At 44.3% G+C, this 23,744-nt stretch overlaps 1 protein-coding gene across 1 annotated transcript in view; it reads left to right on the top strand.

Annotated features, from left to right (window-relative positions):
• Positions 1 to 23,744, top strand: part of cacng2a (calcium channel, voltage-dependent, gamma subunit 2a) — a 67,219-nt gene that overhangs the window by 35,696 nt on the left and 7,779 nt on the right. The window contains exon 2 of the mRNA XM_069676072.1: positions 5,700 to 5,783. Within this exon, the coding sequence (XP_069532173.1) occupies positions 5,700 to 5,783 (84 nt within the window). The remainder of the gene's footprint in view (positions 1 to 5,699; positions 5,784 to 23,744) is intronic.

Below are 23,744 nucleotides of genomic sequence, written 5' to 3'. Positions count from 1 at the left end.
ACACCTGACTGCATTTGCCTGCTACTTCGAGGTGCTCACGTCAGATTGCAAATGGCTATGCTTACCAAACTGAAACAGCAGCTGACTAATGCTACACGCTGTGTCATTGAAGCCGCTGTGTGTCCAGAGGTTAAAGACACCTCACTGTCTCCATCCCTTTGTTTGATACTCCCCTAGTAGGAGCCCAGATGGTTAAATCAATCGCATTTGAAGTGAACTGTTTGGATGTCCACATGGAAATGGCTGCCTTAGGGACAGAGGATGTAGGTGGGAGGAGGAGGAGGAAGATGTGGGGGGGGAGGGGACAAGCTCTGGATGTTGACGCACTTGGGTGGAAAGTTTTTGCGAATGCCGCCCACTGACGAATCAGAAGTAGGCTTTAATCTCTCTCTCTCTGTCTATACCTCTATCTCTTTTAAACGCCACCTCCTACTCAGTCGAGAGTCCTCCTGACCCCCTGCACCCAGCCCCCCCCTTCATTCCACCTTCCCCCATCCCATCATGCACCTCCTCCGTGTTTGTGTCTCATCAAACCTTTGTCTCTGTCTGCAGCACTGTGGCGGCTGTGATCGTGTTTGATCACTGTTTTTTTCGTGTGTGGGCGGGCCCGACCAGGATGTCTCTCTCCTCAGGCATCAAGGAAGGATCTGTCCGGATCTGCTTCTTTTTTTTTTACTTCCTGCAGATATGTACCATATAATAATACAAATTGGATTGTTATCTGGCACATATATAACCTTTGGAGCATGTGACAGGAAGTAAGTCACTTCACGAGGACGAGTATAAGTCATAGAGGCACTTTAGTCAAGCTTTGACATTGTCATTCATCTCAGAAAGAAGGAAGGATATTTGGATAAACTATTATGAGCATCCGTCTCTCGCTTGTATCTAAATGGAAAATGGACTGCACTTATGTCGGGTTTTCTTGTCTTCCGACCACTCAAAGAGCTTTTAGGTCCAAAGGCCTAAGTGCCAATCGGCAATCAGTATCTACGCTCATTCATACCCAATGGTTATGCCTTGAGGAGCAATTTGGTATGTCTTGCCCAAGGACACTTAGACATGGTACTGTTGCAGTCAGGGATTGAACCCCCAACCTTCCGATTGAGAGACAACCGACTTTCCCACTGAGCCACAGCCGCGGGGAACATCATGGTGGCGCCGGGCCGTCATACTTAAGAAGGGTATAAAATTCAGTGGTCGAACATAACAGCTTTCGAGCAGGGGATGGTGAGCTGGTGGTGCGAAAGCAAATGAAGAGATGCTTCTTCCGGAAACAATATTGTCATCTACGCTTGTCTTCTTAATAGTTCTGCCTACCGGGAGAGTCAAGCAGGGTTGTAATTGACCTAAAACTTGCAGAAAGTCTTCAGCAGCAGGCCAGAACAATGTCTTCCCATGCAGAGAACAATGGGTGAAGAGGGAATTTTCCCCAATAAAATCCCTGGTTTAGTGGCCCTGCTTGTGGAATCAGGCGTTAGAAAAATCTCCTCAGCTGCATCATAGACCTCTTTTAACCAGTCAACACCTAAACCTTGGAACGCTTCCACATTTAGCTCAACTCTGCCTCAGCTGGAGCCGCTCCAGAACTCTGCACCTATATGTGGAAATCTCCTTTTTTAAAAACACGATTAAAGCTTAACACAGCGACGTCACAGGACCAGGAATAGCTTCTCCTCGTGGTTGTGTTTTTTTTGTCTGAAAATGGGTTCAGCTCTGACTGAATAAACCCCAAAGTCCCTCAGGAGAAAACCCGGAGCTTCGCTGTGGTGGGCAGCTATAAATCTACCTCCACCCACCCCCCTTCTCTTTGCCACATCAACCCCCTTCTCTTCCACTGCACTCCACTCCTGAGTGCTTCTCTGTCTCTCCGGGCAGCGTGGTAATGAAGTGCTTTACGGCTCTGGAGGACAGGAGGGGACGCAGGGGGCTATGGGGTTAGCCCATAGCTCATTCCCACTCTAGTGGTCCGACCCTTAAACACACACTCATAGAGATCACCCGACCCCGACACAAGGGACCGAGGGGGTTTGGTGATCCCAGCAAGAGATCTCAGATAACCTGCTCACTCTTTTAATGGCCGCTGTACAAATGATAACTGCTTGATTTACACTGTTGAGTCAGGCTGGGCAGGCTCGAGTTACAGTCTGGATTTCAACAAAACCTTGTTCAATACAAGGGTTTAAAGTTTGAAAGGTTTCATTTTTATCCAAAGACCCTTGAGACAGTAACAGCGATTAAAGGCTATACAAATATGCCTGACTCACTGCCCTTAAAGTCAGGAAGAACACATTTTCACCTTATTATTTGATTGGCTTTTGAAACAGGTTGCTTTATGCATAACAGTGTTTTCATGTTAGCAGCATGGCTGTAGGATGTCAGAATTGTTGTCCATTACTTTGGTCTAGGCTGAAATAACTTCACAACTATTTGAGAGATGGTCATGAAGTTTTACAGAGACACTAATGGACCTCAGAAGACGAATCCGACTGAATTTGGAGACTGGATCAATTGTAGATCCAAAAGACATCCATTTTCCCCCTCAGGATGATTTGTTATAACTTGCATGAAAATATTTTGTTTTAGCACGATCATGGTGTTAAAGAATTGTCTGCTTGGACCATTACAATTCCATACTAAGGAAGGGGAAGGGTTGTTGGGTATAAAGACATACAATCACATCCACCTCGGGCGATGCCAGTCCAGGATTCAGCCGTGGTGCACGTGCAAATAGAGCGAGGAATAAACATGTTTTAGTGGAACATTTTCACGCTGGGAGACAAAGCCTTGCAGTAAACTGGCTAAACATAAACCTTTAAAGGACGTATACAATGTAAGGTTAGAAGACATAAGGCCTGCCTTGTTTTACAATCCAAGTTATCTCAAAAACTTCCCATTTTCAACGTGTAGGTTGCTAGCTTGCTTTCTGTTGACGCTAACGCGAGTATAGCATGCGGCAGAGAACTAAAATAGGAAGACAATAGCAGGCTTATATGCACAGTCCACATCCTACTACTTTCGTTATCACCGACTTTTTAACTAGCGGCATCTTCAGGTCAAAGTTCCAACACTACATCAACATAGCTGTACTTTGTGTTTAGTGCTAATTAGCAAATGTTAGCATGATTGCGAGCTAAAATAAGATAGTAAACATAGTAAAACATTATAGATTTAAGCTCACATTGACTGATTCAATGCACCATAAAGTCAAGAAGAGCGGCAAAAACAGCTGTAAATTCTACCGTACGACATTAGTTATAATTATTACAATGTTATAATATAATGAGACACAAAATATCAGATAAAATCAGCTCATTAGCTTTGTTTGTTTAGTTTAAAGACAGCTGTACAGACTAACAGAGCCTAAAGCATGGCAGTAGACATCAAACCTCAACAGGTGACAAATTATTTGGGATCTTTGAGGAACTTTTAAATGTCTCACTCCTGCCCCTTCATTTACTTTCATTGAAGTAAATATGAAACAGCAAAAGCCAGTGTTCCCCCTGCCAAAGCTCTTAATGTCCAAACGGTTCTCCCCACGACTCGGCCCTGCGCTCGCTCGACTCGTGGAGGTCTCCCAAATGAAAATACCATTATAAAACATTTACCAGCCTGCTGAGTTTACATGTCTTACAAGAAAAGGACCTTTTGGAGTGGTTAAGTCTCATATAAATCTTTCAGCACGCTAATTGAAGCAGTTCCCCCGATAGGCCACTCTCCACAGCTGCTATTACAAATCGCACAACTGCTGCGGATGGGACGGCCAGCTGCAGACCAAATCTTACACCCACTTGATAACGTTGTTAAGACACACACATGGTGCTCTGCGGATTGCTGCCGCCGCTGCTGGTTTTCTCAGACAGCTCCGCTGGGAGTGTGCGATGTAGTCGTATGTAAACACAAGTCATCTTTCAGTGAAATATGCTCTGAGAGGCGGCACAAGCGTGTTCTCCCCTGCTCCCTTCTCCTCGGCTGGAAATGCAACTTATTTAAAGCAAATGTAAGCAAGTTATGGAGGAGAATATTGTTACGTACAGCAGCAGCCTGAGCTTTATGCTAGCACGCTAAAGCTAACAGAAAACCCCTTTCCAGCTGATTGGAACAAGCCCAATTCTGATCTCCATTCTCACACTGAAAAAGGAGCGTTACGCCTCAAGTTCAGAACTGTGCAGGTCCGTTAAACTCTGGAGGGCTTTTTCATGGCTCAGCAATTAAACTGTGACACTCAAACTTGATGTATTCCACCTCCCACTCCATCGTCCGCTCTCCGTCCTTCAAAACCTCTCTGTTCCCTGCCCTTCCTATATTTATCTCTCCCCCTCCTTCCAATTACGTTGTCTCTCTTGCTCTCTCTCTCTCTCTCTCACCCTGCTTTTTCTGTCTTTATCTCCCGCTCTCTCTTGTCGTAATTGCTACAGAACCTGTTGATGAAAATCGATAAGGGTTTTTTGATAATGGGCCCGAGCTGAAACAGAGAGAGACGCACGCATATAGTCGGTACATTGGAGTGTGATTGGTGAGAGATTGGTGGGTTTCAGTGCAGCCTCCACTGAAGAGATGAAAACATTGGATCTATTTTGTGCGATCAGAGGACTGTAACCTTCCTCACATTAATACAACAACAGGAAATGCTATATTTTAATCAGGTATTCCACTTTTTTTCCATTGTTTTAGGTTTGACAGGAGCTGTTTTGATTAGGTCATCTAGTTGCACCTAACCCGAACACTAGCCCTAGTGCCGCGTTGATATCAAGAAGTGCAAAATTGTGAGTAGTTACACTAGCGAAGGCAGTGTGCTACCATATACTTTTGGGTGTTAACTGGTGATATTTAGACTATCAAAACAAACCATTTCCCCCTTTTTAACACCTCCATGCCAAGCTGAGTCTCTAAACAGACGGTGGCGGTCGCCAGCCCGCAGGTCGCCCCGACTCAAACGCTGATTGGCGGTAGCAGATTGAGGACGCTTTGATGCCTCCTTTTTGTCCAGTTGGCGCTCTCTAATATCAGAGTGGTCATCACCGGGGGTCCCCCTCTCTCTCTCTCAACTGCATGTGGGCCGTTCACAAAGCAATAGCCGCACCCCCGCTGTTCCCATCATGCCTCAGTGCCAGAACCTTCTCAGTAACACCTGGCACCATAGTAACCAACACCTGTTCGCCTAATTAGAGGGACACTGGAGGGAGAGGAGATGAAGAAGTTAATGAAACGCTAATCTGGTCCGATCAAACGCCCGGGCATCTGCTGTAATGGCCGCCTTATGCACGCCTCCCCTGCCACGGCAACTTTTGCGACCTCATCAATGCGAAGCTCCGCTGAGAGCCTGCGAATAGAAGAGAGCGGACAAGAGGAAGTGCCTCCTGGATGGACAGAGTAGATGGACGTCGAGGTGTCAGACAAATGAACAAGCTTTAAGAGATGAGGTTCTCTGCGCGCAGCAGTTGGAGCGGCTCCAGGTCAAACCAGCTGCGCCGCTCTTGTTTACAAGCCGCCACCTGCTGCCCGGAGAGGGCTGCTGCGTGGGTCGGTTTCTGAAGAGCTTCCTCTAGTCTGTGTGAAAACCATGACATTAGAGAGATGAACTGTTCTGACACTAACTGTGCCGACAATTAAAGAAACTGGAAAGTGTTTTGTGAGAAGGTTTTGAGGAACATTTGGCGTCTTCTCTGCTGAACTCTTGTTTCTGTTTCTCCCAACAGGAAACTTCAAAGGAATGTGCAAACAGATAGACCACTTTCCCGAGGAAACGGATTATGAAGCGGACCCGTCTGAGTACTTCTTACGTGAGTATCTTGTCTCATTTGTTTTCACACAGGCTTCCCTTAGTTTGAGGTGATCACAAGTTGAAATCACACCAGGTTGCTCTCCACGCTCCTCTCTTCCAGTGCTCACTCCCAATATTTTTACAATTTGTCCCACTTTTTGCGCCGTCTCAGACAGCATCCCGGTGCCAGTATCAGATCTTGGCCCGCGTGTCGCTGCCGTCTCTGCCTGCTTTTAGCACGAGGCTGGCCAGGCTGAGCCCTGCCAAGCAGCTCGTCTGTTTTTACTGCTTGGCTGTGTGTAACATAACGTGCAGTGTTACAGTTGGCTGTGTACCCTGTAAACACAGCCCATTGATTTCTGCTCCCTTTCCCTTTGTGCAAGCAAGACAGAGATGCTTGTCGAACTCATTTGCCTGCTAATCCTAAAAATCACAACAATGACTCAGAGCTCATGATGGACTGTTAGTGCCATTAGCTCAATACTCTCTCCTGATTGGCCACTTATTCTATTTAAGATGGTTTATTTGGGGAATTAGAGACTTGTGTTTGTGTCCCTCCACAGTCATGAAGTTAAGCAGTTAAACAGCAACATCTTGTGCTGAAAGTAAAAGTTTATATTAGAAATACCAGTTTTCTACAATATATATAAACATAGGTTTAGATTAAATAAATAGCTATTTGTCTGTGCTGCTATGGTTATGCAACAGAAGGTAAAATAAAAGTGAACAGAACATAAACTTTTTATTTTTTACACAGTAAATCTTTGACTTTAGAAGACTTTAATTTGGAATTAATTTGGACAATAGGGACAGTAACTAGATTTTTTGTCTTGGATTTGGATGTCTTCCTGTTTCAAGGCAATCTGTTAAGACAGCTTTATTGGAAGCATCATTATCATACAGATTTTTTATGGACACATGTAACAGTAACATTACACAACTTGATTTGGGATATGTTAGGTATCCTTCTATGCCAGCTGATTGTCTGAATCAAACTGTGTGTTTCATTACGCTCAATTACAGGGCAGGACATTGTTTTGTTTCTCAGTGTTACAAGTAGTGTAAAGATTATAAGTTGAAATTCAGTCATTACGTTACAGTTAATACCTGGGGCTCTTACTTGATTGTGGGATTGGCTTGTCAGCTGTTTTATGAGCTGTGTTTGGTGGAGAGACTGTGTTAGCATGCTAGCTTAGCGCAGGAGCCTGAAAGAAAAGGAGGATAGGGAATCCCTGGAACCCAAAAGTTGTCTTAATGACATGTTTTGTCTTCTTAGCTAATTTGCTAATTTTAGCCACTTGTAAGTTTTCAGAGAATTCCTTTTTTTGTTAAGAGTTGGAGGATGTCTTTACGATGTGTTTTCACTTTAAGAATTGGGCTACAGCAGAGCTGTCGCTAGCTACGTTAAGCTAGCAGATGTTGCAGATGTAAGCTGGGCTGTCTGCTTGTTGTCTCGTTGTCTATATTTACACGTGTGTCATGTACAATAAGTGACATGGTGGTGTGCAGGCTTTGTAGTTCTTTAAGGGCAGGCTAACACAAATAAAAAGTGTTAACCTCCAATTTAGCATTGCATTTCTATAACGCTGATCGTCTTACAATGGAGTTTTTAGGTTACATTACCCACAATGCAACTTAACAGCAAACAAAATGTGTTAGCTTGTGGTTACGTCATGGGAAGTAGTGCACACAATATGCTTAAAAGGACAACAAGGCAACATGGACACTAAGTGAATTTTAGTGTCTGTGTTAAGAGGCTACCTTAGCTAGCAAATTAGCAAGCTAGTAGGGGGTAAGGTAATGCAGGAAATGCGAAGGCATAGTGACGGATAAAGAAGATAAGACTATTGGAATATCAACATTTTCCTCAAATATATTGTATTATTATAAGGTAGAAGTCCCAATTTTTCTAACAGCTGCTCACCAAGCTAGCCTAGTAGTAGTAATCTCTATTAGCCACATAGCGATTAGGAGCAAGCTAAAAGAACTGGTAAATAACTTCTTCTTATTCCACAACCCAGATTTTTTTCTTACTTAAACTTGCAGCCCAAAACGACGTGGACTCAAGTAATGTCACTTGACAACATCAATCTACTTCTCACAACTCCCTCTGGAGCCACAGAAGGCTTAATGCAATCTTTTTCGCATGCTAGTACCCCCAACAGACTTTGATGTGTGAAGTCTTTGTAGTTCCCCTAAATGTACAGTAACAAGAAATGTAACACATTTTTTTCTGTTGACTGATAGATTGAGCAATGTAAATGCTTTTACAGTGAGAATTTGTTTTTTTAAAGTGTCTAACACTGACTATCAAAAGTTTGTATTTGCTAGCACTGTTGTACCGCATGAACAAACCAGTGTCCTGAGTCCCTGCCTGCTGCTTCAGCCCGAAGTATTTCGAAACTAGAAGTCAGAAAGTGTGTATCTCCTCGTCTCCATCAGCGGGGACAGTAATTGAGGCCTCTCAGAGAGCAGAGCAGTGCGTGCCAGTGCTGGAGATTAAGCCCCGCCAATTAGGCTGCGTTTGACTTAGCGCTCTGAGCGGTTGTTCCCGTCCATATGTGCCAGAGAGAACGGTTATGATAACAGCTCGGGTAATGATTCTAACAATGCCGGGGCCTCGGTGAAGTCACATCAGCCTTCTGAGGAGGAGTCTCTCAGGCTGGGGACGACAGGGTCGTGGGGTCGGAGGCAGCGCTCGGGCCGAAGACGCTCGCCTTTGCGTGTGCATGTGTGCCACGTGTGTTAACCTCTTCCCTGGCTGTGATTGGAGGAGAAGGCCGCAGTGCTCCCAGTGGCTTGCCAATTAGGACACTCACATCCATAAATATTTCAGCCTCCTTCTTATATAGGTCAGGCCTCTCTCGACTGCTGTCTCTCACACTCTGCCTCTCCTCACCCTCACATCCGTCATATTTCATGTCAGGAGTGTTACAGCACTTATTGTGGTCTGTGATGATGATTCAGAGCATTAAGCCGTTTCCTGGGTGCATGAAGAGGTCACAGAGGACACAGCATCTTCGTGGGTGTTTCCGTATTCAACCCCGGTGATGTATTTTTACATCTGCCCGGTCCGATTTCACGGACACACACCTGGTATTTCCATAATGAGGAGTTTCACGGCGCCTCTGGGTGGCCGAAGACACAGAAAAGCTGCCTCCGCTCTCACATGCAGGAGAGGGAGAGAGAGGGGATGGTTATGCAATAAAATTATGTCACTTCAGGTGAAGGCCCTGCCGGAAGTGACGTCACCGGGGAGCTCTCTGGTCCAAAGTCGAGGGGACACACCGGTGATGTCATCAAACAGCGTAGCGAGATATTTGGTGCTGCGGTTGCCGAGCAGAAAACACACAAATCTGACTATATTCTGCTAAACATGCACCCCCGCTTCAAACACGCACACACACACACTGATCTGCTGTCCTTATGCTGACATCCACACACAAACACACCACATATCAGTAGCTTCTGTGTGTGTGTGTCTCTTCCGTGAGTCCTCAGCTCTCCCAATAGCAAGGCAGTTTGCACATCCACACGGGGTTATATAAGCCAGCTGAGGCACACTAAAGCGCCAGTGGGTTTTTAGATCATGCCGTGTCGGAGCTCCCATCATCCGCTGCTCTACTGGGCGCTAAGCAGCTGAGAGGAGAAGAAAGAGGGGAAGAAAACGCCCAGTTATGCAAGATACTAATGCAAAACTGAAAGACATCAATTGAGTGTAATAAAGAGAGGACGGTGATGTGAGGGGAGGAGGGAGGTGTGCGTCCGACTGGTGAAGGAAATTAACTGTTAGTCACAGGAGGGCATTTGTGGTCTCTGGAAGTAACTTTGAGGTGTATTTGGATAACAGTGTTTTGATCTATTAAATTATAACATATATAGTCACTATTTCCAGTCTGCTGTAAACTGTTATATTTCTCTGAGGCTGCTTTTCTTATTAGGGAAGTTGTGTCTGAGAGCAGTGACGCCTTTTCCGGTTCATGTGCGGAAATTAATTGGTTCTTGTGTGATCACCAGGTTGTTTTTTTATCGTTGGCTCAATATTTAACCATGTGTCAACTCATTATTCAGTTATCTTGATTGGCTTGGATCCATTTAAATATGTATTTAAGTTGATTTCTAAGAGAGTAGCAGTAAAATGTGAGGCGTCAAGTCGTCTTTTTGTCTTGGTTTTTCCATCATTAAATTCTTGGTATTTTTCTGGTAGAATTGGGTGATTCATCTTGACATTTGAGTCAGGTGAGATGTGGTTCTGTAGGGATTATTATCAATATTTTATATTTATTTAGGAAACATTACCACTTTAACTTTAGCTATTCTGTCCATAATGTCCATAGGATAGTGAAGGACAGCCTGGGGGGAACATTAATGCCTATTCATGATGTGGCCCGTACATTAAGGGATTGGAGGTGTATTGGCGGCCGCATCCAAGCTGTTCCCGCCTGAACAGAATAGAAAGATGGAAGATCAATCCACTTGGTAGAGTAGTCAGAATAGTGGAATAAGATTCAATAAATTGAATTTTTTTCTCATAGTAGATTAGAGATTTGGAAGGAAAAGGTGTATATCATCTGCGTAGAGACTGATTGTTCGGAGTTTGGATTCCTTTCAAGTAGATGTCTTTTCCTGCTTCAGGCTTCATGTTGCTGTTTTTTCAGATCACCTAACTGCTTCGTGTTTTTTTCTCCCAGCAGAGCAGAGTACAGACTACTTAGTATGCACTATATTCTGATGTTTATACTGCAACTTTTAAGCAGTACATTATGAAGACATGCTGTGTAATTTTGAACTGGAAGTGATGCAAGGCATGTTTGTCAATTCAGAATACTTCTTATATTTAAAGTTGATTTATTTTGATACTTGTAGGAGTAAAATGTTAGAAATGATGAATTTAGCAGAATTATAGAGCCGGACCAATATCAGATTTTTCAGACTGAGGCTGTTACTGATACCAGTACTGATAGCAGAGGGCAGATATTATTGGCAGGGCAGATAGATATCCATCCATCCATTACCTATACCGCTTATCCTGTTCAGGGTCGTAGGGAGGCTGGAGTCTACCCCAGCTGTCATTGGGCTAGAGGCGGGGTTACACCTGGACTGATCGTCAGTCAATCACAGGGCTGACACATAGAGACACACTATTTCACACTCGCACCTGCGGGCAATTTAGAGTCACCAGTGAACCTAACGAGCACGTCTTTGGACTGTGGGAGGAAGCCGGAGTACCCTGAGGAAAGCCACGAATGCACAAGGAGAACATGCAAACTCCACACAGAAAGGCCCACTACGTCTGAAGCGGGATTCGAACCAGGAACCTTGGCTTTAAAATCACACTGCATGCAACCTGCTTAGCACCAAAGAGCAGACAGACACAGTTAGACACTATATCAGGTGAACACTGGGTAGCATTTAGCAGTTGGAAAGCTATTTCCCTCAGGAGATGGTTGAGACCCAAAACAAAGCTAAAAGGGAAAATTGTACATAAATCATCAGAACATTTTCATAGCGTTAGCATCATTACACAGCACTTTTTCCCCTTTTTGAGTTGCTCACACTTTGCCTTATCGAAAGATTAACCCCTCATGTCATGTTTAATTGCCCTGTGTGAATGAGCTGCACGCTCGCATGCAGCCAGAATAAGTATGTAGAATTGAATCAGGCCACATCATCGGGCTCCCATGATTCATTTACACTGGCCCACAGGCAAATTCATTCAGCATGTGAACAAGTCAAAAGTCAATGAATGAAAAAAAAAAAAAGGTGAAATGCCAAAATAAGCGTCGGGGCCATTTTTACCCCCTCAATTAACTTCCTGGTGAACTTTCCCCCTGAGCTGGCACTACGCTCTGCCTCTGGTGTTTGCATGTGTGAATCCGACAGTACTCGCTGACATTGATGACAGAAGGGCAGGCCTGTCACAGCCTGTGCCACCCTGGGGCCTCGCTGCAGACTGGACGATGGCCTGATCTGGCTTTGTTGTTGCCCAATAAAATCAATGGGTCTGGGGCATGACACGCAGGAGCTTGTAGGGCAGAGCAGCCGCAGAGCTCGCTCGTCAACCAGTGCAGAGTACCAGTGTGTGTACAAGTGCGTGTGTGTGAATGGAGGAGGGGGATAGCTTTAATGTGATGTGAGATTAGGTTGTCTCAAGGTAGATAACATGTTATTACAAGGTGAAGAAGTTCACATCCTGTGTTTGACATTGAACGTCCTCTTCTTTTCTCCAATACACAAGCTGTTGACCGACACATAAAGCGCACAGACGTGGTCCAGTAAATTAAAAGCCAATCATTTTCGTCCTGCTTGACCGTGCGAGTGCTACATCTCTAACTTTATACCCTCTTAACACAGGATATAGAGACAGCACAGCTTGTAAAGCACAGAGGTGAGAGAGTGTGTCCTCATATCACAGCAGCCACATTAGAATATACAGGACAAGCCATAACGCTGGGCTGTCACTGGGGCACCGTCAAAAGACAGCAGCTGCGCCCTCTCAGATCACTTTTACATGCACATAGTTATTCAGCAGCCTGAGAATACCCACCGCTGAGAGGGAAAGCTGCAAATTATATACTTGTGTTCTTTTTATATCCAGATATAAAGCAGAAGAGAGGCAGGTTTAACCGTCTGTTGGCTTTTTTGTTGCAGTTTTTGTGCTGCAAGCTGGAAGGAAAAGTGATATACATGCAGTCAAGATCGAAGTGAACTCCAGCTGCTTAAACATGAAGAGAAAATACAGACTAACATCAGTTTTTAAGGGAAGTTAAGAGATGATTAGAGCAGACTGCACCACCGTGTAGTGGTTAGCACTGTCGCCTCACAGCTAGAAGGTTCCTAGTTCGAAACCTGGTTCGGGTGAAGTGGGCCTTTCTGTTTGCATGTTCTCCCCGTGCATGCGTGCAGTCTAAGGACATGCTCGTTAAGATCTAACTCTAAATTCGCCCATAAGTGTGAATAGCCGCTTTCCCACTGGTGGAAAACCCGCCAACACCCGGCTTCTTTGCTTAATGGGAAAGGTTACAATCGGCATTCAGACGCGGGTTATTATCGCCTCTGCTCCGATCGGCATTGATGGGAACACAAAATCCCGTGTTGACGCGCTAATCTCCGCCCCCTTTCCGGCGCGATGCTTTGCTCCGTCGGTAACTTCTGCATCTCCGTCCGAGCAGCACTCGGACTCAGATTTGTTGTCGCCGAGTTTGATAAACAATAAAGACATAACCATGGTTACATCTTCACTGTTTACTAACCCTGTCTCCAGAGCGTCAGACGGTGACGCAGCAGAAAAGAGACCGACAGGAGTATACTTCACTGGCAATGGGAACAGAGACAATCAGCATTTATTTGCGGGTCTTCCCGGGTCTGAAGAACCTGCATCAATGCGCTAATTCGGGAGGGAAAGGGCTAATATGTGTCAGTCCTGTGATGGACTGGCGACCAGTCCAGGGTGTACCCCGCCTCTCGACTAGTGACAGCTGGGATGGGCTCCAGCTCCCCTGCGACCCTGAACACGATAAGTGGTAGGTATAGATGATATAGATAAAGGATGGATGGATGGAAGATGATTAGAGCAATCATTTCAATCTTAACCCTTTCTTGTCATTTGTGCACTACTAGCACTGCAGAGCAACTTTTTTATAGGAGGTGATGATGATGAACACTCACTTCCTGCTCTGTTTTTTTACACTGCTCTGCTGATGGTCAGTTTGCTCGAGTAACACGGAAACAAATCAATACACTCTATTTTTTGGGGAGTAACAAAAATGCTTGTTTTCTGGTCACTGCCTGTCTGAATAATGACTTAACACATTTGCCAGCAACATCTGCCTCAGCCTGCTCAAAGTAGTTTTATAACCGTCAGAAAAGAAACACTAAATTATGGCACTTAAGGAGTTAAGGTGCCTCCTTCCCCATCGCTCTCCCTTCCTTCATTTCATCTTTCTTCCTCCTCTCCCGGTCCAATCATCATCATAAAAGCCTCATAATTTGTCTTTCAGACATGTGTCCATAAACACCAGGAGTAGTGCTGATTAAAGATGCTAAACTGTTTTATCAAGTCAAGTGTTTCTTGTTGTAGGTAAACTGTTTAATCATCCTGATCACTTCTCGTGAGGACTGGACAGTCATTTAAAAACAGTGCCTACAAAGGAGCAGCTCTCTCTGTGCGTTGGTGTACATGGAGGTAAAAGTTGTAGCTCGGTGTGGCGTTCACTGCCCCGCTGACGTGCGACGTTAGCCGTGCTAAGCTGCGGCGCGGTGCTGTCACTCCCGCGTTCCGCCTCGATCTGTGGGGACATCAGCGGCGTAGTGGAGGGTAATTACAGTAATTGAAATGTGTTCTGTGGAGGGGACTTTAATTGTCTGAGCGCGCCTGTCATGTGAAGCGAGTTCAGTGTGAGGAGGGGGGCTCTGACTGTGTTCCACTGACCCGCCTGTGTGTGTGATGAGATGACAGAGCAGGATTCAGAGGACTCTGATGGTAGCTGTTTGTATGCTCAGGGATCATCCATGTTCACCTTTGTGTAAAGTGTGTTCATATTCGGAGACTAAAACTGATTTAGATTTCTTATGAGTCATATTTTCATCCTGCAGCGTCCACAAACATCAATGTAACTTTATTTTGCTCTACACAAGATGTTTCCAGTGCTGGAAGAAGAACGGAGGCAGCGTATCATCAGCGTTTTCTAAAATTATATTATCAGCGGGAAATTTACTTATAGATCCCCTAAACTCAAACATGTGTTTAACCTGTGTTACCGTCTTAACTATACTGACTTGTATCTATGCAAAGTCAATCATGAGAGAGGTGTTTTCACATTCTTCTAATGAGAAGGAAGATGTCTGGTAGAGCTGCACGATGATTTCAGTTTGTCCTGCATGTGTCACAATTTCCAGTTGAACAAAAAGGTGAGGACCCAGAAGCAGACTTATACGGATTTAATTAAACAAAAAGGCAAAAAAGCACAAACAAAATCTAAACTCCAACAAAAGACAAAAAAGGAAAATCAAAAGACAGAGCAAAAATCTTACAAACAAAACCGGGAAAAAAGTAATCCAAGGGAACATGAGGAGCAACGAGGAAATCAGGGGAGGCATGAAGATAATCCAGAGTAAGGTCAGGGACATAGACTCACACACGATGGATGACAATGAAGACCGAGACAGGGGAGCACAAAGACTAAATAAACTTAGGAGGTGAGGCTAATCAGACACAGGTGAGACAATCAAGGGGCAGGTGAAAACAATCAGGGCAGGGCACAGAATCAAACAGGCGGGAAACACAAAGGCAGGAAGTGGACCAACACGAGAGACAAGGTGACAAAGTAAAACAGGAAAGGATCTAACCAAAAAGACACAAGTGAAATACTTAACAAGACTTAATTGTGACCCGAACATGGAATACACTAAACACAAAACTAAACGATGAGAACTCACGACAGGGAGACAAAGTGACAAGGTAAAACAAGAAATAATAACCGAACGGCGAAATACAAGACAAAACCAGAACTAAACTAGAATGACAATGAAATTTTGCATCAAACTAAGACTTAAAATTCAGTTCTTTACCTGAGATTGTTGCATCTTCTAGAGGCAGAATGTAATGCAAATTGCTTTGGTAATTTCAGTGTGTCTGGTGGACAGGGTGTCGCGCCTCAAAGCGTCGCTGTTACGGATGTGTGACTTGAAGCTGGAGAAAGGACTTTCTCTTTGTTACTCCTCTTGGCCTTCATACTCTCATCATGCTGCGCTGTTTCTTCAGCTGGTTGAACAAGTTAGTCGTGTTGCTTCATGCATTTTCTTTCGTTTAACATCACTCGCCCTAAACCTGAAATACCTCCAAACAACCGAAGACGAGCCTTCTGTTCCAGACAGTTGACTTTTGTCTCTCCCGACCGTCTCTGTTGTTCACTCTTCCACTCTAAACTGCCGCTGCGAGGGAGGCGCTCATGGCATTATGTGCCAGCTCCCCCAAAAGTGAAGCCAAAACCTCTCAATTCCAACAAGCAGGGAACGTTCCCGTAACAATGTCTAACATTACCTACAAGAAAGTGTTTTAATCTGACATTCAAAGAACGTTTTAAGGATGTTTATCATTTCAAATAATGTTCTTGTAACGGTAAAATTTTAAACATTTTAACTGCAACATTCTGCAGATATTTTCAGGATGTTACTGAGGCCTGGGACATCAGAACGCCTTTTATAAAACATTAGCTCAATGTTACATAAAACAAAGGTAGAACATGCTCACTGCAACATTCTGAGGATCTTTTCAGGATGTTCGTACGGCCTGAACTATCAGAACTGTGATAATTAAAACGTTCCTGAAACGTGATTTGAACGTTCTCACTGCAACTTTCTGAAGAATGTTCTCCTGCTATTTAAAGGAACATTCTGGAAACCAAATACAAACTTCCCGCTCAAAACATTAGCAGGACATCGCACATAACATTCTCAGAACATAGCTGGGATTTAATCCATTTATTGTGCAGCCCTAATGTCTGGGCCCTTCCTTAAAAATCAAAGTTTCAAGCGTACCCCGAGCAAGCGAGTAAACACAACACCATCAAGAAAACCGGATACGTCCGGACTCGAGCAGACTTGAATTAATGTCATCAGCATTGTTAAGGTTTTTGGACGTGACCCACCATCTAACAAACTACTACAAAACACTGTTAAAATGTAGCAGGCATCATTGTGTGTCACAACCACAAACGCTGAGTCAGCCACAGCCAAGTACAAGCTAACAAGCTAACAAGCTAACTAACATATGAATCTTGATCTTACACCCTCCCCGTTCTTGTGAATGTGATATCTCAGGAGTGCCGGGTGGAACTTGGTTGTTGAACTTGGTTGTTAAAGGTCAAAAGTCACCTGTCACTTTTATGCTATTCTTATGAGCAGGGAGATATTTATTTATTTCTTATTAACCCGAGGCATGACTTAAGTTGATACCCATTGAAGGTTAAAAAAAGAGTCGAATATGTAACATAAATGAGTGTGAAAAAATGGGGATGAAAAACAATGAATTTCCAGAAGGTTCTTTAGTTATCACGTCAGAGCATCTCAGCTTTCTCTCCGGTTGTAGTTTGAAACATTCCAGCGAATGAGACTTAACATTTATTTTCTAATCCATTCAAGTCAAACTGCATTCTGCCTGCGAGCTGCTTTGTCAACACACATAAGCTTTCAGACGCAGGCTGAACGCTGCCTCAGCGTTCCTGCACATTTTGGATTTAGCCACCAAAGCTAATTTCCTTTGTTTATGCAAATACTTTCACACTGTGTATTTTAACGCGCTCGCTCGACACTCCCGGTGTGTGTTTTCAGAGATGTTTGATTGATAGGACGGGAGGTTGGGAGGGGCGAGTGTCGGGGTTGGTGGGGCAACAAGCTGAGGACGATGCAAGGACTCCGTATCGAGGAAGAAGAGGAGGAGGAGGAGAAGGAGGTGTGGAGGGGATTAATAAGCGTTTGTAGTATTAAATCAATGTGCCTGGGAGCTGAGGCACCTGATTAGCATGACCCTGTCCTGCACATCAGCACATTCTGGGCTGGGGGAGGCTGATTAAGAGCCAATGCTAATTTCCTCTCAACCCTGTCAATGAAAGAGAGAGGGAGAGAGAAAGAGAGGGAAAGTAAGAACTAAAGACAGAGAGAGAGGGAGGGAGGGAGGAAGAGAGAGAGAAAGTAATAAAGAAAGAGAGGGAGAGAGAGAAAGTAAGAACAACAGAGAAAGAGAGAGATGGAGGGAAAGAAAGAGAGAGAGAGAGAGAGAGAGAGAGAGAGAGAGAGGAAGAAAGTAATGACCAGTGAGAGAGGGAGAGAAAAAATTAGAATGACAGAGAGAGGGCTAGAGGTAGAAAGAGGGAGGGGGAGATGGAGAGAGAACATTCAAACAACAGAGAGAGAGAGAGAGAGAGAAAGTTAGAATGACAGAGAGAGAGGGAGAGAGAGAGAGGGAGAGAAAGTAACAACAACAGCGAGAGAGAGGGAGAAAGAAAGTTAGAATGACAGAGAGAGAGGGAGGGAGAGAAAGTAAGAACGACAGCGAGAGAGAGGGAGAGAGAAAGGTAGAAGAACAGAGAGAGGGAGAGAAATGGAGAGAGAACGTAAGAAAGAAAGAGAGGGAGGGAGAGGACGGTGAGAGAAAGTAAGAACGACAGCGGGAAAGAGAGAGAGAGAAAAAATAACGACAGAGAGTGAGGGAGATAGAGATCGAAGGTGCAGAGAGAGCCTTTGTCAAGAAAATAGTGTGCCTATTTATTCACATGTACCACACATGTGTATACCTTTAGTGCACATGTACCTAGTTATGAGCTTTTCATGTGTATCACTGAATATGAAAAAGGTGTGGCACAAGGTGAATTCTGACAGAGACACCTTTAAATATAAATCTTTCACTCTAACAGAGAACAGAGATCTACAGGGTGGACGATGAAGATGCGGTCGGTCAGACTGTTTCACCTTTATGCCGTTAGTCTTACTTTGCGTGCATCATTCAAACTCTCACTGTGGATCGACAGAGATGGATTTTTGGCACTAATTAACAAACATGTCTCCACCAAGGATCTAATATACAGAATATCTTGATCTAAGTAACGTTACATAACTAGTGACATGCTCGGTTTATGTGATTTCTCCCCGTTAATGTGCCCTGTGCACTTTGGGAGCCCATGTGAACAATAACTAGAGTCTTACTGCATTGAGCGCATACATCAAGGTAAATATTAAATGCAGGGTCCTTGCCATATTTGCTCCCTTGTGTGTTTCCTTCCTGGCGTTCTGGGAAATTAAAGCAACTGCCAGTCAGAGCATGAAGCTGACTCACTGCAAAGCCGCTCAGATGCCTCTAAATATTCACAGTATTTACCATTTGGACTCGGGTTGCATGAGTAAACCCACTGTAGCATCGAGGAGGACTAGCTGCAGCAGCCACGGGCCTGCACGGGTGTTCAGTCTCATTCAGCGGCTTGTCAGCCGGCGCTGAGCGGTGCCAGCGCTCGGACACCAGCCTGGGCTGCAGCCGTGCCAATCAATACAGTACACACAGTACGTCTCTGTGAGCAGGTTGGCACGCACGCTGGCAGGACCACAGGGCTGGGCAGCGTTAACCAGCTTTCATCGCTTGTTACTACAGCTCCTGCCCCGGTGCAGGCACCAACAGGCCGGGCTCATTCAATCCTTTACTCACTTTTTAGGAAATATTTACTTTCTTGCAGCAGGTTAGCTTAGCATAGCACATACTCTCTCTTCCCTGTTTCCGACACTATCCACGGTCCTCCCTCTCCAAATTAAGGCATAAAAGGCCTAAAAACATAGATCAAGTTTAACTATACCTTTCATACATGATTCATTACTCACTAGTTTGGTGACATTCCAAGTTATTTATTTTCCCTTTCTCCCATCAGCTCATGCTTTCCAAAAATCTGGGTAACTCTTTCTGAAGGATCAGAGAAATCAAATAGCGACAATGTTCAGTGTTCCCGCTCAATGAAATCAAAGTACATGAGATTTCCTCCATCTGTGGAAAGCAAACTCGTGTGCCAATTCTCACTTGGGCTTCTGACAGACAGGAAAACAACCAGTGAAAGTGGTGGTAAATAGAAAAGTGCCAATCATTACAAAGACAAACAGCATAACCAGTATAAATAGAAATCAGTTAGAGTTTGAGAAAAGCTGTTATTTTGTTTTTTCCTTTGGCTTCGAAGATTTCGTCTCATTTGAAAGGAACTTAAAAGAGTTTAGGGCAACAACAATTACTTAAACTGTAAATGGCCTTGCTTCGATTTCAGTCACATGTAAAGAAAGTATAAACCAGTATAACTGACTCACATTTAACCGACCTTTGCTAACCCTTTAGTTACTACTCTTCATTGTTTAGATATACAATTAATCAAAATGGTGGTACACCCATCATGAAAAAAAACTTAAGACTTCTCAGCTAAGTAAACACAAGCTGGCTTCTCATTTTTAGCTGAAGGCTATGATTTTTGAAGCCTGAATAACAACTGTTGCGTGCCAACATTGCTGTTGCTAGCCAAACTCAGCTGTTGCTAACATTTAAACTTGGGCAAATTGGCTTCAGATTCTGTCTGTGGTGGATTGTTTTTTCCCCAAACAAAAGATTCTTGATAATGGTGTTAAAAATTCCCTTGGTGGCTGGTTACATAAATGCTCCAAGACAAATAAGTAAGCTTCCTGTCTAGCTGATTTTTAGGTTTAGATTTATAATTAAACATTGTAAAATGATCTTAGAAAGCAAAAAAAATTGATCAGTTGGAAAACTCTATCAACACAACCTGGCCTGAAGTTTCTGAAGTGACAACTACTGTTCCCCAAAGCAGATTTAGATCAGGACACAGAGAAGCTAACATTTAACTGACATGCTAACGTTACTTTAAAGTTTAGAGGGCCGGTTCTCTGCGACTATATCATAGTTTATGGTCTAAACCATGCTAAGAATCAGTCCTGAAAGGTATTTTATTAACATAACCTGTAACTCTACAAAATAAGGTTGTCAGCTAGCTAATAGCAACCACCTTGTATTTGGAAGTAATGCAGGGTAAGAGTAGTAAGCTAGCTAGCTGGGACATGCTAACATTTGCAGCCAGGCTTGCTTGATAGAGGAAAAACACACAATCAACCCCAATGTTTGATCCGATGGAAAAGGATCTTAGAAAGCAAAAAAAAAAAGATCAGTTGGAAAAGTTTTTGAAGAGAAAACGACTCTTCCCCAAAGCAGATTTAGAGCAAGACACAGAGCAGCTAACACTTAACTGTCATGCTAACGTTACTCTTAAATTGAGAGTGCCAGTTTTATGTTACTATATCATGACCTAATGCCTAAACCATGTTAAGAATCAGTCCTGAAAAGAAATTTTGTTAACATAACTAAGCCAAGAAAATAAGTTAGTTAGCTAGCAACCAACATAATGCAGGGTACCAGTAGTAAGCTAGCTAGCTGGGTATGCTAACATTTGCAGCCAGGCCTTCTTGATAGGGGAAAACCCTACTATTTTATCCACTTCTTTACTATCATGAAAACTATTTGCAATGGCTGTACTTTCATCCAAAAGTTAATTACCAACATTTTTTTTAAAACACAGTGTACTATAATGTGACCTCCCATTACTGCCAAAGACCTGCAGAGTTGGTGTTCAGCCCCATCAACACTCTTTAACTGGATGTCACATGCATGTGGGTGTTGTGGGGTGCAGACACAGAAGATGCTCTGCTCTTTGTGATCGTGACCTCGACCCAAATCAAAACGGCGACCTCAGTGCTAATCACAGAGCTCCCTGGAGCTTCCTTTCATGTTGGCTGAGGCGAAGGGCTTCAGAAACACAAGACGCTGTGGAGTTTGCCCTGTCATTAGCTATTAGCACGGAGGTCAACGCTTTCATTTTGACAGCGTTTTACCACACAGGAGAGTCGCCACCAGAATGTCGCCATCTCAGCAGCCCTCTGTCAGAATAATGTCACCCAGGCTGACATAATCACCATCCGGCTTCTTTTATTCAGCTGTGAAATGATGATATAATGAACCAATACGGCTAAAATTGGACCATAAATGTTCTGAAAGTCTTTAAATTTTATTTATTAAATTAGATTATTATTAAAATTGTTAATTGAAGTGGTCACAAGCTTCTGAAACTTGTAACATTAACAAAGAAAATCGAATTTCATTGCTGGTTTTTGTGTGTTCACGCTTGTCTGATCAGAAACGTGTCAGAGGTGGCGGACGCTATGAGCCAACAGCTAATGTTTAATAGAAGGTAAACAACAGCTCAATACATCAACAAATCAATATGAGCAGGACTATTAAACGCAGTCCTTTTTCCTGCACTAACCCATCCACAACAGGGCCTAGTCCTTGTCTATCTGTCAGCCTGTCAGTCTCTCTGTCTGCCTCCCCCCGGGGTGCTGCTGTGCTTAAACATCCCTCCAGGCAGGATCCAAAACTCTGACAGTCGATCTCTAAAAGATGGAAAGTGAAGACCTCATGAATGTGGCAAGGAAAGATTGATTTTAAATAGGTGGACTCTCAGATAGAAGCAGCCTTTCTGCCTTCGGGCATAGTTATTGTCCGTCTTCCTCCAACAGTTCCCGTCGTCAGCCCTCACTGCGGGCAACAAGCTGCTCTGTGACTCGGCTATCCGAGCTTCATGGGTACGCTATGCTAAAACTGACACACGCAGGAGAGCGGAGTGCTTCATCCTGTCAGGAAAAATCTGCAGGGACTTTTTATTCCGAGGTATAAGCCTGGTCAGCCAAACCCAGGGGCAACAAACTGTAGCCTGATACAAGGGAAGGCACAGTGCATGCTGGGAGGTCACTGTGAAGGTCACTGCACTTTTCAGTCTGCGGCTAAACATGGATGTTAATAGAGAGAATGCATAAGACTGCAGCAGCACCACAGGCCAGACAATCCTCGAAGCCATGCAAATGAGTTGGATCCTCTTACCCTGGAAAGCTCCGGCATCACACGCAGGATCATGGCTTTCAAGATTTCTCAGATGCACTCCAAACCTGAGGCACTTGTTCTGTCGACACCAGCTGCTGCACTGAGTTCTTATATTATTCAAAGTAATGTGGTTTGAAGGTGAGTTCAAACAATAAGGGATTCTCAAGTAGGAAATGGTTTCTACACGTGACGTTATCGTGCTAAAAGTGCTGGTTGTATACCGTCCATTGTTTCCAGAGACACATATTTTTATTTGGAGGGAAGGAAATACTATTAAGACATGCTGTAAAAATATATTTTACACATTTGACTGTTTAAATTTTTGTAAGTCTGTGGACCTACAAGAACATTCTGGTATTTTCAACCTTGGACATTCTGAGTAATGGATCATAATAACTTTGTACTCGTCTCCTCTGTTGTAAGCTACACAGAAATGCAACTCTGGCAATATGAATGCGGTACTTTTGGACTTGAACCAAGAAGGACGAAGGCTAAACAAAGTTTATTAAGTCAAGCAGCACAAGCCTCTAAAACTGACCAAGTAAACTTAAAGGTTATAGATCATTTTAAACCTTTGCTTTTTAGTCGGCCAAAAGTGAACTCAGACAGCATCCCCCAGATTAGCTATTATTGCTAACTGCATAGCGTTCACCATTGTACAGTATAAAGGTAGTTTGTTTCCTAGAGGTTCAAGTTAGTGCGGGATGAAAGGGCGTCGATGAAAGGGTGTCGAATGGGGGCGAAGTAGTGCGGGATGAAAGGGGGTCAAATGGGGTCGTAGTAGTGCGTGATGAAAGGGGTCGAATGGGGTCGAAGTAGTGCGGGATGAAAGGGGGTCAAATAGGGTCGTAGTAGTGTGTGATGAAGGGGTGTCGAATGGGGTCGAAGTAGTGCGTGATGAAGGGGTGTCGAATGGGGTCGAAGTAGTGCGTGATGAAGGGGTGTCGAATGGGGTCGAAGTAGTGCGGGATGAAAGGGGGTCAAATAGGGTCGAAGTAGTGCGGGATGAAGGGGTGTCGAATGGGGTCGAAGTAGTGCGTGATGAAGGGGTGTCGAATGGGGTCGAAGTAGTGCGTGATGAAGGGGTGTCGAATGGGGTCGAAGTAGTGCGGGATGAAAGGGGGTCAAATAGGGTCGAAGTAGTGCGGGATGAAGGGGTGTCGAATGGGGTCGAAGTAGTGCGTGATGAAGGGGTGTCGAATGGGGTCGAAGTAGTGCGTGATGAAGGGGTGTCGAATGGGGTCGAAGTAGTGCGGGATGAAAGGGGGTCAAATAGGGTCGAAGTAGTGCGGGATGAAGGGGTGTCGAATGGGGTCGAAGTAGTGCGTGATGAAGGGGTGTCGAATGGGGTCGAAGTAGTGCGTGATGAAGGGGTGTCGAATGGGGTCGTAGTAGTGCGGGATGAAGGGGTGTCGAATGGGGTCGAAGTAGTGCGTGATGAAGGGGTGTCGAATGGGGTCGAAGTAGTGCGGGATGAAGGGGTGTCGAATGGGGTCGAAGTAGTGCGTGATG

This window comes from Semicossyphus pulcher, unplaced genomic scaffold (assembly GCF_022749685.1).
Source record: "Semicossyphus pulcher isolate SPU_LCO1_2020_fin unplaced genomic scaffold, fSemPul1.0.p SCAF_25, whole genome shotgun sequence".
NCBI classification, from domain to species: Eukaryota; Metazoa; Chordata; class Actinopteri; order Labriformes; family Labridae; genus Semicossyphus; species Semicossyphus pulcher.
Note: the sequence above shows the minus strand (reverse complement) of the source record. Positions and strands in the feature narration are given on the sequence as shown.